General features: G+C 42.3%; 3 protein-coding genes across 5 annotated transcripts; 1 reads left to right on the forward strand and 2 right to left on the reverse strand.

Moving 5' to 3' along the window:
• Positions 1-1,927: 1,927 nt before the first annotated feature.
• LOC115668936 (pentatricopeptide repeat-containing protein At1g06270) lies at positions 1,928-4,691 on the reverse strand. 3 transcript variants are annotated; one of them, XM_030590293.2, is made up of 2 exons: positions 4,534-4,691; positions 1,928-3,917 (listed from the first exon to the last, which is right to left on the reverse strand). In XM_030590293.2, the coding sequence occupies exon 2, from the start codon at positions 3,852-3,854 to the stop codon at positions 2,832-2,834; it is 1,023 nt and encodes a 340-aa protein (XP_030446153.1). In that variant the 5' UTR covers positions 3,855-3,917; positions 4,534-4,691; the 3' UTR covers positions 1,928-2,831. The 3 variants fall into 3 exon arrangements, with proteins under 3 accessions (XP_030446153.1, XP_056177105.1, XP_056177106.1); XM_056321130.1 differs by having other exon boundaries at positions 4,303-4,666; XM_056321131.1 differs by having other exon boundaries at positions 4,516-4,660.
• Positions 4,692-5,519: 828 nt separating this feature from the next.
• LOC115670082 (UPF0047 protein C4A8.02c) lies at positions 5,520-8,374 on the forward strand. The gene is made up of 7 exons (XM_030591277.2): positions 5,520-5,900; positions 6,887-6,947; positions 7,054-7,148; positions 7,237-7,270; positions 7,913-7,967; positions 8,050-8,092; positions 8,187-8,374. Exons 1-7 carry the CDS (start codon positions 5,535-5,537, stop codon positions 8,256-8,258), a joined length of 726 nt encoding a protein of 241 aa, XP_030447137.1. The 5' UTR covers positions 5,520-5,534; the 3' UTR covers positions 8,259-8,374.
• A 2,051-nt stretch (positions 8,375-10,425) lies between these two features.
• On the reverse strand, positions 10,426-14,891 carry LOC115669902 (uncharacterized protein At1g76660-like). Its single transcript, XM_030591069.2, has 3 exons — positions 14,485-14,891; positions 11,470-12,616; positions 10,426-10,870 (listed from the first exon to the last, which is right to left on the reverse strand). The coding sequence occupies exons 1-3, from the start codon at positions 14,533-14,535 to the stop codon at positions 10,668-10,670; spliced, it is 1,401 nt and encodes a 466-aa protein (XP_030446929.1). The 5' UTR covers positions 14,536-14,891; the 3' UTR covers positions 10,426-10,667.
• Positions 14,892-15,348: the final 457 nt, after the last annotated feature.

A 15,348-nucleotide genomic window follows, 5' to 3' on the forward strand; every position in this document is an offset into this window, starting at 1 on the left:
CGTAGCCTAACCATAATGATATGAATTTCATGCTTTTTATGTTTTGCAAGTAATTTCATTTATGTGAGTTATATATTATTGTGCTTAATGTGTTTAGGTGACTGGCCACCACTTGAATGATCTGATATTCATGTTTGAGACTGAGAAGTGATAATATACAATTGCTCATTATAATATATAACCATGAATTAAATGTGGATAGAAATATACCATGTTATTTTTGTAGCTTTCGGTGATAAGGTGATCCAAAATATTCATTGTAAACCGGGAATATTCACAGATTTTAATGCACTTATGTTTATTTGAATTCACATAGAAATATAGTGAATTGATAAACTGAGTAGGTTTACTATACCTAGAGATAGGATAATAAATTAACTAGAAAATTCCGCTATCACATGTTTGATATTGTTCTTGTATGCATAATGATCCGAAATTCATATTTAGTAGTTATGGTGAAATCGGATGCTCTAACATATTTTATCTTATTGATTATCTACCTTTAGTTTATAAAATTTCGTTTTTAAAAATTGTCAATTTTTATTTATTCTCGATTCTATTTTGATCTATTAGATAAATTTTAGAATTAGTCTATTTTTAATATTTAATTGGTTTATTATCATCAATGTCTGTGACACGTGCAGAATGTCTGGGACGATACTCTTCTCATCATTGTATTATTTGTTCAACACGTTCGTTGACACGTGCAGAATTTTACGAACACCCGGACACCAGTTCCACTTTTAGGAACCGGGAATCGAACCGACACTCTCGAGAACCAAACCAAACCGGCCTGTCCGGTCCAGTCTGGACGGTCCGTTTTGCACATCCCTAGTTTGAATTCATGGCCAAGCGGTGTTGAATTTGAATCTTGGAAGCCTCAAAATTAATCTGTTGAGACAATAATAAAAAAATCAGTCATTGGCAAGCGTGATAAATTTGGAACGTATACAAATTCGTGACGCACATCGTAGTGAGCACTGAAGATAGTACTTTCTTTTCCTCTATTTCAGATTGACTTGGTGCTTAATTATCATAGACATGCAAGGGAAAGTGAGGTTGACGACAAAATGGTGAATGGACTAAGGTGTGTATACTCGCCGGTATCTGTTTTTCTCCATAGCTTGTCAAAATTCTGGTTTTCGCTGGAGACTTCAAATGTACAGCACATGCATGATCGAATTTCAAGAAAGTCATTCCTTGTTCCAAAGAATGAACTTCAAGCGCCTAAAGTGTACGATTGGCATTCGTCTCGTGAAAATTTCTCTTGATGTTAGCTGGCCTGTTGGCACTGCTACAGGTGAGTACTATTCAAGATTCTTGCGTTTGATGCATTTCAAGAGGAGTTTCCGAGAGAGCTTAGCAAACTCTAAGCACGTCATCGGTTTGGCACTTGGGCCAACAAAGAAACATGAGTGGAATTCGCTTAACACAAGGCTTAGGAACCACCGTGTGGATGCTGATGTTAGTTTCAGTACAATTTGAAGTTGTTGAAGTTGAAATATGTCCTGCTACTTCTGCATTTCGAGTTTTGCTGCTACTTCAAATCCTCAACAAGACCTATGGTAAAGTTTCTTGTAGTTATGTTGAGCTATGCTTGACTGACATTAATTGTCATCATACTGCAGGTAAACATTAAGCAAACTATTTTCCGCTAAAATTGGCGTTAATTCTTGAATTCATACTTTATAAATTCAGGTTACAATAGAACTCAGCCCTGAAATACGCGAGAGGACCCAAACAACCCAAGATTTGCAACTTTCTTGATCGGAGAGGATCTGAAGTTGTTTTTAGAAAGCATGCCAGATGGTCTTTTCTTGAAATTCATTTTAGCTGCATTACTTTGACATAGACAGTCTTCATATCGAATGGATGATGTGGGTCTGCTATGCTGGCCTTTTGATCTGTATGTGCATCAATCCAGACAACAATGAACTGGAGGTTCCGGATATAATCCACCATTATATCTTGATATTACACAGATACTTCGGAAATGTAAGCCTTTTTTTTTTTTATCTCGAGCGAATCCAGAGCACGGTGCTGATTTATTTTCATCAGGTGAAACCAATTCTCACCGATTCGATTCTAGTTCTTCTCTTTTACGTAACAGGCATGCGAGCTCTATCTGGTATTCAATATGCACAACTTTGTAACCCTCGGCTGGATAACAGATGTTGCTCATGCATGAGGTAAGAACTGAATCGTCCTACAAATCAATGGCCTTGTTAAATGCTCTCCATGCTCGCTTTAACTACACAATGACCAATTCAGCTTCTTTTTCTTCAGTCGAATATTATTCTGATATCGAACCTAAACCAGCCAGCAAACTTAGGAGACAAGCAGGGAAACTGTCAAGAGTCGTCTAGCTGAGCAGGTGCATTCCTGATCTTTTCCTGCACTGTAGTTGCCGTGCCATTCAGTTGTAACCCGTGTCTCTTTGAAAATCTACTTCTTTCCAATGGCATGACTCCAAATAAACAGTTAATCACCAGACAATACTTCAAGTTTGCGACTTACTTGCCAGAGAGAGGGAAAGACTTTATTCTTCTCTAAAATTTCAGCCCCGCTCTTTACAATAGTTTCCTGTATAATTTTGAAGTTGCAAATAGGCATGTATGTTATCAAGAAACTACAGATTTGCCAAGCCGCATTAGGATACACTGCAAATTAATACAGCTGAAAGAGGGTGCCTGCCTTCCGTTGTTGACTATCTGAAGAGAATATAACAGCAATTGCCGTAATATTGGATCTATGCAGCCAAAAAAGAAGACAAAGACTGTGCCAATGTCAAAATGGCAAATGAAATATGCACTCACTCCCATCAGAAGGCATTACGATCTCAGCTCTACAAATCTTTGTCTCACAGCACAAACGAGGTCCATCTCCCCACAAGCAGCTAAACCTTCAACTACCTTTTGCCTTATGCCAATGTAAGGAATAAAGCCTCTGGCCGTCATTGCCATCACTGCTTTTCCTGCTAAAACATGTTCATGGCACTCCAAGCATCCCTCTACCAGCCTTTCATACGATTCAAATCTGAGAGGGTAATTTTCCTTCTCCAAGAACTCGATAGTCTCAACTGCTTTCCGAATCTCTTTAGTCGCACGCAACGTCGCTAGCATTTTTACCACTGTGTCTTGCCTAGGTGTCAGCCCAACTTTCACCATTTGTTTCAACATTTCTACAGCATCGGGAGTCCTTCTGGCGGAGCACAATGCACCAATTACTGCACCGTAGCTATCCAAATCAGGAACACAACCAGCCCGAGTCATTCCCTTCAGGACTTTAATTGCTTCTCCTAATTGATCAACGGCACAAAGAGATGATATAACAAAATTGCAAGTGCCCGTATCCGGACTGTACCCAATTAATCTCATATCTAACAAAATATCAGCTACAGAACGAGATTGGGATAGCTGTTCCAACCATGCGGAAGAGAGGAACAAACGGGCTTGGGGAGCAGGACTGCAGCCGGAGCGAAGGGTACGTTGAAGGATGCTAAGAGCAAGAGGAAAGGGATCAGGACTTTGAAGGGTGTAACAAAGGAGGCAGGAGTATGCAGTCCGCAGCCTAGAACGAGGTCTGAGAGGGACAAAAGACTGTAAAATATCATCTATTATTTGGGTTCTGTCGTTCCGGGGGAAATCCGATAGAAAAGATAAGAGTTTTGGATTTTGGTCTTGGGAAGAATTGAGAAGGTCTGGGATATGCTGGTAGTTTTTGGTTTGAATGGCAGCTTTCAAGGCTTCCTCGAAACTTTGCAATGAAGAGACTGACCGTACTGGAGAAAAGTTGTAGACGAGGCTGCTAAAATGAAGAGAAGACCTGCACAGCTTCTTTGCTCCCGCAATCATTTTCACTCCACAAGAAACAATGAATCATAGTAGAGGCATGTTACATGTGCGACAGCGTATAACCTGCAGAGGATCATCGTATTAGATGTCTGAACACACACCCACATGCTCGACCATATGACGAAAACTCCAAGAAGTACGTGATATAGACAAGAGCAAGCATTAGGAATGACGACGCAGAAGAGAGAAAAAAGAGAAGAACAGTATTGCAGCCTTGGTCACGAAGGTCCATAGGAGCGCGCGCTCGCACGCACACTCTGGAGCTATAGAAAAAAAATAATGGGACCAAACTACGTGCACATAGCAAGTCAAGCTACTATATGCAAATTCAATCTCCTTTTGGTATCTCTTCCCTTCAGTCTCCAGAAGCTACTGTCCATATTAGAAGATTGACGATAAGACTACTAAAACCCCAGGACCATGCAATTCATGCACCCATTACTCTTACCAGATTAAACAAAAAATGCCCATGAAATCTGAAGCGGCGACGGACTGGGCCACGAAGACATTTCCCATTCGCGCTTCACATGGGCATTTCGTCGAGCAGGTGATGCTCGAGGAGCCGGCGAAAAAGTGAAAGACGGGGTCGACCACGCCACGGCAAGAGGAAAGGAAGCGAGAAGACAGAAGGGATTTAGGAGTTCATGCTCTATCTAGCTACCGAAAGAGAGATGCTAACCATGGCGCCGAGCTGAACGAGCGAGGATCGAGTGTTGGACTCGGCCATGTTCTTCAATCTTTCCACCTCTCTTCCCCTCCCCAACTCATTTGCGCGGGAGTCGCGTTAAAAAAAAACGTACACTTCAACGTAGATTCTATCTGAAAACGTCGCCACCTCTAATACTATATATATTCAAAAAAAAAATTTAGAAGATCATGATTTTTTTTTTGGAAAATTTAATCAGCGGAAAATATAATTATCTTAGCTACTTCTTTACATCATTCTCTTATTATTATTCTTTCGGAACATAGAATGAATAGATGATTGGTTATGTTCAATTATAAATAAAGATCGGAATAAAAGGGATAGACGATTGAACTGAGAATATCCTCGATATGATTTGAACGGAATAGAAGATTTCAGTCGGTTCAATTGCTTCCAAGCTCAAGAACCAAATTAATATGTGGCAATATCGAATTAATCATGCCATATCGTGCTCGAGCCTATCTTTTTGTTTAGATCCATCAAATAGGTCATAGATCCATTTCGTAGTCTACATTAAATGGGTTGATTTATTATAGGGATTAGTTATATTTAGTAAATAGAGCATAAATCAGTTTAGAAAATTAAAGCCCAAAATAATATGGGAATTAAATGGATTCACAGCTTATTTAGATTTAACATACTTTTATGACTCTCTCTTCACCATCTCCCACCTTCACTTGATGTAGCGCTCGCTCACTTTACACTCTCGCTTTAATTTGGGTGTGAATTTTCCTAAATTGAGTTAAATATGGAAGAATTTTAGTAATATGAGTAATGTCGGAATATGAGTCACTAAATTTGTATTGCATAAAAATGGATTTAAACGGATTAAATGACTCAATTTGGATCGGTTTATTTCCGACTTGATCCACCCATTCGACGGATTTACTTTTCATGTCGTTCGACGCGTTTAGTAAGACCGGACCGGAGCGGACCTATTCGACCGAATCGCAGCCACTCGTTTGCAATCGGCCATGGACAACGCCAGCGGAACGAGCGGCTCGGGCGCGCCACGAAGCCCGTCCAACACGAATTTCCGGAGAAATCTGGTCCGTGCCCTTCTTCTAGTAATCCCGACACTGCTCCTCGTACCGTCGCTCTCCGTAATTACGAAAAAGCCCTCGCCGCTCTCTTCCCTGGGCCCGACCATGCAATCCCCCTCCCTCTTCTTCTCCGCCAGTACACCTCCTCGCGTCAGGGCTCTGTACACCGCGAATCCGCCGCCGTCCACGGCCGCCGGCAACGACCCCAGCTCCATGGCGACCTCGGGTCCCAAGTGGGCCCAGAAGACCATCACCCTGCCTCCCCAGAGGCGCGGCTGTCACCTCGTCACTCCCAAGGTAGGTAACCCATCAACCCTGATCGAGCCTTCGTCTGGCTCTGCTCTGCTTGCTGTTCGCGATTCTCAGATTCTTGCGTGGTTGTTTGTCGTGATTAGAATTTGAGTATGTGGATTGCTTTGCCTTGTCGATATAGTCATGAATGAAGGAAGTTTCGTTTGCTCTGTTTAGTGCAGTTATGTTTGTGTGGGTATGTAATCAAGAAGTGCTATGGAGATTCTCCCATGGCAATTCGTTATCTTGGGGCTTGACCGGGACTAACTAGTAAAAGGCCTAGAGCCGGAAGCGATCTTAGAAACCAATCTCAATATCGTCTTCGTTTGGGAGAAAAACAAAAATTGCGTTTTCATCATACTCTTATGGAACGACAGTTACTTAAATATGTTCGTATCGCCGCAAAAGCAAAAGGGTAACAGTTCAGGTGTTAGTTTTACTAAAATTACTTGGAATGCATTTGGATGACATCTTTTTCCAGTTGGGTATGACAAAGTATCCTTGCCCGAGGGTGGCATTTTCTGCCTACGAAATAATTTGTTGGCAACAGGAGAAAACTGTAGCACATGAAGCGTAGCAGCAAAGAGCAGTTTCGACATGCTCATCTATATCTCTCTCTCTTATATTATAAAAAGCTAAGTGAAAGGTTTCATTACTGCAGCCCGTGGAGCTGTATTTCCTTCAATTTTGGTTTACTTCGTACTAGCGCTGTTGGCACAGTAATTCATGCATTCAATTAGCGGGAATGTTATGTTGAAGACATTTCATATTTCATAGTAATTCCTCCTGTGTGGACAAATATTCATTCTGCTAAATTAATTGTTGATGTGTTCTACTTATGGCTTTGATCGCTTGGACTATTGTTCCTGCTTGTGGATTATTATTATTATAAAGGTTACATCTTGTTGAAAAGTTGTTTCGGCCATACTGTATGTGTTTGTATTGTCACCACCAACATTGACTTGTGCTCTGGTCACGCAATCGAATATCAGATTATGAAGGAAATTGGACAAGACTTGTCAGAATTCAAGTGTGGCCTTGCACATCTCTTCCGTAAGTGGCTTTAAGCCTCATCTTCATCTTTTCTGGTTCTTTTTCCGCGGCAACTCAACTTGGCTGCCAACTGGGCTAAAGTAATCTTGTCATCTGCGTCCTGCAGTACAGCACACAAGTGCATCACTTACCATCAATGAGAATTACGACTCAGATGTTAGAGCTGATACGGAGACATTTCTCAACAAGATAGTTCCCGAGGTTTGCTTATGCTTGGCCACGCTGCTTCTCTTATTTCCTTTGAAAATACTAAAGTGATTCATTCCTTGGCTATGGATTTAATTTTCAGGGTAGATCCGCACCTTGGAAGCATACAATTGAGGGTAAGTATGAGATTTGCATCATTCAGAATGTTGCTTTTCATTCTGTTCATGTTAGCACCTTTCTTGCTCTTCATCACTGGGCAGTAATTTAAAGTGGGTCTAAAATCGTTATAAAAGGCTAGAACAAGACATCTATGGCTTATTTTCCTGCTGCACGGCTTCTTTGCTGGTATTTTACCATAATAAAAGGCATGTATCTGCTATTGCAGTTGGGATTTTAAATAGTTGAGACAGGAGAAAGTATCATTATGTGGTGCATCTGGCTCTCTTAATCCATTATCATATAGGGGATGAGTCATGTTATGGTGTATTATTGTTGTCATTTAGCGCCTATAAGAGGCTTCTCGCTAAGAGTGACAAGACACTCTCAACTTGTTAACACTTTGTTGACTTATGATTGAGTATGTTTTTCGTCTTAATGAAGCGAGGAAGTCACTGTATTGGCTTCAGCTTGTTTCTTATCATTTTCACCCTTGATGGTTTCTGGTGCTCTTCACTTTGTCTTTCCACATGGCACTTTGTATATCTTATTCCATTGAGTACATATGGCCAACTACTAGTTTCATTTAGAATCTTGCCGCTTGGTTCTTTCTGTGTTCGGAAACGAGAATATTTTGACATTGGACTCTGGACCTTGTGCAGGTCCTGATGACATGCCAGCTCATATAAAATCTTCCATGTTTGGCTGTACCCTCACGTAAGATGACTTGTTTCCGTAGCTCTAAGGGGACTGCTATGTTTATGTGATTCTTGTATTAACCATGTTCATTCTTGTACAGGATTCCAATTACAAATGGGAAGCTTAACATGGGAACCTGGCAGGTTGTGTTCAGTAATTTTTCCCTCGAAATCATGCCTTCCATTTCATCCTCAAGTGTATGAAATTGCTTATATCATTTCTCCTCTTATGCTTCAGGGAATATGGCTTTGTGAGCATCGAGACGTTGCCACTGCCCGGACCGTGGTAGTAACCCTTAATGGAATATGAGATGGCTCGATTTAGCGATTGGTTTTTGCCCTTATGTGTATAAAGTGAACTGAAAGAGGGATGGAGTTCTTTCTTGATGTTTATGTCAATTGCTAAATGTGATGACCGCTTTGCGACTTGTACTGCCATGACTATTGTGGCAGATCTTTAGTGTGTGCTGGAAATGAGCATTTTGACATGGGTGGATGGTGATGATGCATTCACTCGGATGATCATGCTGCCAAGTGTCAATAAGCGAGAATGTGGCATAGCTTTGTACTGTTATTATTGAGTTAAGATTCCATTGAAAGGTCCTCTCAAAGGCACAAGAGCATATGTCGGAAAAGTTTCCCATCATGCATCTTTACTGCCATGCTTTTCTGATTTGCCTGGTCGGTCATTTGATGCCAATTTTTTAGTCTTATCCTGGAAACCAAAATGGTGGTATTTCTATTCCATGACTATGGACCGCTTAGGATGAAATTTTTGGATTTATCCACCCGGTAGCCAATCATACAGGACTGCAGAATCAATATGCATATCACATCAGAACCAATGTCCAACTGCTCGCGTCGGGTCAGGTCGGGTCGGGTATATAAAAGTTTCTTGTGACCCTAAACGATCTGATTCCCGAATATAGTCCAATTTGATACAACGGTTCGGTTTGGTATGTGTGTGTTTTATTGCCCCTTTTTCTTCTTCGCTGCACAGGGGGCATAGATTATTCAGAAAATAGAGTGTATCAAGTCGTATCCATCTCTAGTCGACCACAAATTCCCAGTCTTTTGACAAATTGGCGGACGATTTCCAACTTGCCATCGACGTCTCCAGATCCAAAGCCAAGCCTGATTGCTCTGATACCAAAACCCCGATTGCTCTGATACCAAAACCGATGTTTAGAGCAAAAGCCACAGCTCAAGGAATAAGACGAATAAAACAGAGATTCGGACTTCGAATTTGGTTGCCTCAACCCGGGTTATTTGCCAGTCTCAACCAACGACGTCTTTGACAACGGCCAGATCCACCTCATTTCCCTCACTTGAGTCTCGACCTCATCTTTGCCGACTCCAAGCCAAACCCTTCATTGTGGCCGCCGATTCTCTGGCCACCTATAAAGAAGCTGCTTGCGGAAGCAGGCATTGGCGGTGGGCCGGGGACCTACGGGAAGAGCAACTCGACCAGATCCTTGAAGCTCACAAAGCCCGGAGTAAATCCTCCAAAACCCAGCCTTCATCCCACTTTATTTCCAAAAGAAAACAATGCCGATCGCTCACGAATAAGGGAGAAAACAACACCACACAGCCATAGCGTACTCACACAAACCATGCACAATGCTTAGCTTCCACTTGAGTTTGCCTAAAAATGGCGAACCTGACGACGGCCATGGACGTGACCTTCTGGGACGTCGACATGGTCTCTCCTCAAGCCCTCAACTGCTCTGCAAAGCTGGTCCCGGTCGACCCTGTCCCTCTTGATGGCGCCGTTGTCAGCCAAGCCCTCCGCTTCCAATAGCTTGCTCCTCTGGAATGGCTTCCCTCTGGGCATTATCCCCTCACCCTCAAACGAACTGGGCTCTTTCTCTTTTGTGCATGAGAGCGTTTAGCTTATTGTGTTTCGGTTTGGTTCCGGTCAAAAACCCAAACCGTGAAGGTACTCGAACATTTTTGTCTATTGCCCGAACCGAAGGATACCTGACCAGAAAAGGCCCCGAATCTTTGGTTTCGTACATTTTTTATACCCCGAAATTGTTCCCAGTACCGTGGGATACGACTGGCTTTAATAATGTCCCCGGGACAAAACGTCAATTTCTTGGCCAGGACACATTGATGTTAATTCTAATCACTTCAGAATATCAAGGACAGACGAATGACATTCCTTGCAGGATATATTAGCCCGCCATCGTTTGATCGTTTCTGCCCTCTACTCCGTGAAGACTGATTGCTTCCAAAAATCCACTTTGAGTGTTAAAATAAGGAAAATTTGCTGAGAATGATGGATAGAGAAGAATTTGTGACGCATTAGCTTGACTATGAAGCAAACATATGCATTTCTCAAGCTCGTGCTGCTTGAACCACAGCATCAATTTACAAGCAAAACTAGCAGACCAAGGAAAGCTCGGTACCGAGTGGTTCAGCCATGAACTAGGTTATCTAACGATTAACTGATATATGCTTGCAACGTCGGTCACTTCCCTTAAACAAGTTTTACTAAGGCTTACGCGTAAAATGCCTCCCATATATAACTTGTCCAGAAGAAGCAAGAACGAAATATGGAGAATTACACTCTATCAGAAAGACCAAGCCAGGAACCACCAGACAGATTTCAGCTACACTTACATCATTGCGCCTATTAACAGCATCCGCAGACACAAGAAATTTTAACAAACCTGCATATAAATACAGAAGGACCAACTCCTTGTTTGACAGCCGCTCAACCATGCCGCCTGAAACCTACTTTGCCTTCTCTCAAGCTTCTTACTCTTCCATAGTCAATCTCCGCATCGGACATAGAAGAGCCTAATTCATATTTACGACCGTTCTTGGGTAAATGAATCCTTGAAAATACATCTTCATCATCAGTCAGAACATGGATACCAGGTGTGCTTAATCCAGAGACATTGCATGAGTTAAGATCTGCACAGTACGAGGACGAAATAAGCACCTCCAGGAATAGAGATCAGGAGGAATGCTACACAAACATTGCTTTTCAGAAGGGCGCTGGTTCAGAAACATAGCGCGTGCTTCCAAACAGGAGAATCTACAAGTATGGTATTGCACAAAAAAACATTTCTGGCACACTCCATATAAAGACCATCCTCAAATCCAGCCTTATTGTCCACAATTATCTCAAAGGATCTTCCAATGGACAAATGTATCTTTCAAATGAACATGCTTTGAGTGCAGATGTCCCAGCCTTTTATCTCATAATTTCCCCAAATTTAAGCATATTAGTAGATCAATCTACAGAAATAGATCCAAGCAAATTTGATTGAAGCGCCTTCGCCCTCTAAAGACCGACTTCTCAAATCATAGTATGATGTGACTGCAAAGCACAGTACTGACAAAACTAAAATCACCAAGAGCAACATGAGACTCAATTAAATCCTACAAATATCTAGAATGAAAATAGTGGTTAGTTATACAATTTTCCAGAATTTTCTTTTCCAATTCCATCATGTTTCAGCAATGCAAGGAATAACATATTACCAACTAAAACAAGTTAGGAAGCTCACCTTTTCCAGTATCATGCGAAGTTAGTAGATCACGTTGCACATCCTGGTCAGCTTTAAGGCTTTTGAAGGGCAGAAAGTCCGCCTTTTGACCTTCACTATACAGTCCAGCTTGTGTAGATCCTTCAGTGGGTGGATTATTGGAGGGAAAAGGTGTCATTGTAAATGAGTCGTCTGTAACATCAGCAATTTCCACATAATTGGTCGTAGTAATTATTTCATCTGCACTGAACCCAAAGGAAGCTCTGTACGCTTCAATTTCCTCTGCATCTTGTTTTGGGCTTCTACTACTTTGCCAATTCTGATTTCCATTTCCAGCGGTAGAGTAGGCATCAGAATCCTTGGAAACACTCAACCTCCCACCAGTATGAGGTGGTTGATTAGGATCCAAATAGAATTCAGCAAATGTAGCTGGACAGAAGAAATTCGTATCACTTCTAGAAGCACCAGTGGGGCTATGCCCAGATTCTCTTCCAGAACCACCCCGATCGCTTTGGGGGGAAACAGATGAATCCCACTGTGAAGGATATTCACGTTCCGGGAATGATGATGGTAAACACTCACCAGACATCCTTGAAATCGGTGAGATCATACCACTGGGAGGACTTCCAGGGTAAAGCGAATATGTAGCCTGGAGATCATGTGAAGCAACATAACTGGTCTTGTCACGACATTTGATGTCTTTTACAGATGAAAAATAATGAGCATAAGGAACATCAGGGGAAGAGGGAGTAGTCAAATGAGCCAACTCTGGTGGGGGAGTGAGAGGAGCAGTAGATGGCTCGGTCGTGAAAGTTGAGAAAACAGGAGGGGAAACCAGCTGTGTTTCACCGGCATATGGTCCTGTAGCAAACATTGTGGATGAAGGGCCACCAGGGGAGTTGGCAGACAATGACAGGAAACAGTTATTAGGTGACTGGGCTGTCGAAGGGAGAGCAGAAGTTGTAAAGGATGCTGGAGAAGAAGGCGGAGCTAAAAGAGATGGAGATATGGTAGTAGCATGGTTGGCCAAGCCAGCAGCTTGGGGTCCATTTGGCTGTGTTGCTGAGGCATTGCCCTCGGGAATACGAGATGCAGGAACTATACGCTTCCCACCTTTCTGAGCACCAAAACAAGAGAAAGCACCCCAACAGCCACCCCATCTCTTTCGCTGTCAATCCAAAGTATAAGCATTTTAAGATTGAATTCAGCTGACAGATCAAATTTAGAATCAAAATATGGATGAGATACAGGAAACCGATAAGCCATGATCTCAGTTTCCTTTTTCATTATTAAATTCAACAAGGTCTCATCCCATATTGCATGCCAAGTGCTTTAACCATGGAGTTCAGATGGATGTGGCCATCCTTAAGTCAACTTGAAGGTAAAAAAATTGAAAGGCACACTCTACAGGTGGCTAAAGAAAGTTAAGGGGCATTGCTGAATTCAAACAAGATGAAATGAAAGCGTGAATATTGTGAATGAGATAGCAGATAAGTCATAAAAGCATTTCAGATCTAGCTGCGGGATGTCTCACGTTTGAAGTTCATCTAACTTTACCATTCTCCGAGACACCCTGTTACCACACACATGGATTAATATGGATCTTGACCCAACCTAGATGGAACTAGATTTTAAGCTCCCCGTTTAAAATAAGAGCATGGGGAAATGATTATGCTACCGAATTCAGATGGAGAAGTTCCCGTTCTCAATCGAGAAACCTAACACAATAAGTCATATTGATGACAATGGCATGAACATGATGAAGATGGTTTGTTGTGAACATAGCAGATGTACTTCGGGATCCCTAAAACATCTATATCTTAAATCTTGGAACCAACCAGCCAAAAGACAAAAACTCTTGGAATTACTCATTTTTATCCAGTACTTCAATCTGGTATGGCAAACTTACCACAATCTGACCTAAGGTCCCAAGCATCCGCCGCCTGCATCTCCATGTGGAAAACCAACAGACTAGCACTAATGCCTTATTGCATATTTGAGACTAAATAGCTTGTGCAGATTATATGATTTTTGGGTCAATTTGAGCATTATTTACGCTAGCTATGCTGCTGATAAGAGATGAGATAAAATCATCCAGTAAAAGGACACCGGAATAAAAAAAACACGGATGCAAAAGGATGAGCACTGTGAAAGGATGCAACTAAGCTTCTAACATTGCCTCACTGCTTAATCCATCCTCCATACACTCTAATTGAAGTCCCACAAGTATCATTTGACCGAGCATATTTTGTCTTAGATTCTCCTCAAACAAAGTAGACTGCCACTCTTCACTAAACAAATCCATCATCCTCTAGTTACAACAACATTCTGCACTACACATGCTCAAGGATTGTTTGGTGGGCTTGACATTATACAGCAGACCACAAGAATAGTGAGATTCCGAGGGGTCCACCCTTGCAAACAATGGCTGAACCTACCTGAGAATCAAAAGCCATGTCCTATATCCCTCCATTAAGTGGCCCAACCGTCCGAAATCACTCGACAATGCCGCTAGTCTCAAAAGACGGCTGTTGGCTGTTAGATCAAGATCATCTCTAGCTCTCAACAACAAAAATGCAAACAACGGCTTAAAAAGCAAATGTAGATAAGCACTGATCTCTCCCACCCTTATTTCCGCTGAATTTCTAGCACATAAGCTCATCGATAACAGAAGGCAGCCCAGACGTACATCAAAATTGAGGATCAGATAGATTTAAGGTCCAGGTTCACAACCAGTACTCCACGTGCTCAGCACGTAAACGACTCCATCAGAGCTCGATCGACTCTGATCCTTCCTACTTCTAGACCATCCAGCTCCCTCACAGACTTAAATTCCATCACACACTAGATCTGACTCACAGCGTCAACTCACTCAAAAGCTCGCTCAGATCAGATCCGAAACAAAAAAACACGAACACCAACGCGGACGCCGAACAACGCCGCGGGGAAAAAAGACACACAACAACAACAACAACAACAACCACAACCGAAATCGCTCAGCTCATATCTACGACGCGGAGGACGAGGCTCACTCACCGGCTCCGGTCGCAGCTGCTGGAGAGGGAACCGGTTCTGCTCCGATCCCATGCAAGCTCGCCACCGCCTCACTCGAAACCCCACCAAGCCTCGCCGGAAACTCGGCAAAAACCTCGCTCGGTCGCCGGAGCGATTGGCGCGATGCGGGAGAGCGCGCGACCCCTCTCTTCCGGCCGGTCACGGCATCGTCCGCCGCGGAACGCGAGAGCCGGCCGCCGCTCCTACGGGGAGCGTACGATCGCCATTTCGGGCGCGCTCAGGGCGAGCGAGAGAGAGAGAGAGAGAGAGAGAGATCGTTTAACGCGCAGATTCCACGTCTCGCTCGCGAAGGATCTATCCGGTGGAAGAAGAAGAAGGAGGAGAAGAAGCTGACACCAGTGGAGATTTTGCGCCTGCTAGTGAGGGGGAGAGAGAGAGAGATATTATATATATGTATATGAGGGGGGAGATTATTTAAAATAAGTGGCATTTTCAGGTATTTAATGGGAATTTTAAATAATAATAATGGATAATAAATAATAATAATAGTGAGATAGAGAGAGAGACAAAAGTGAGAAAGGGATTGAAGTGAGTGTGACTTGGGGAAAAGGAAAAGATGGAGAGAGAGAGAGAAGAGAGAGAAATGCTTTTTCCTATGCTTCTTTCGTTTTCCTTTAATCTCTTTTTTATTATTATTATATTTTTTTGTCTTTTGCGTTTTGCTTTTTTTTTTTTGGTGATTTTTATGGAGATTGAGAAAAGTGGTGCGCGCGCTCGCTCGACAAAAAATTAAAAAAAAATTTCACGCGACGGCATTTTTGGAAATCGTATTTTTTTTGGGGGAAAAAGCCACGAAAATAAACCTCAAATTATATCTACCATCAC

This window comes from Syzygium oleosum, unplaced genomic scaffold (assembly GCF_021117445.2).
Source record: "Syzygium oleosum isolate NSW1041296 unplaced genomic scaffold, Sole_v2.1 Sole_v2.22, whole genome shotgun sequence".
Taxonomy (NCBI): Eukaryota; Viridiplantae; Streptophyta; class Magnoliopsida; order Myrtales; family Myrtaceae; genus Syzygium; species Syzygium oleosum.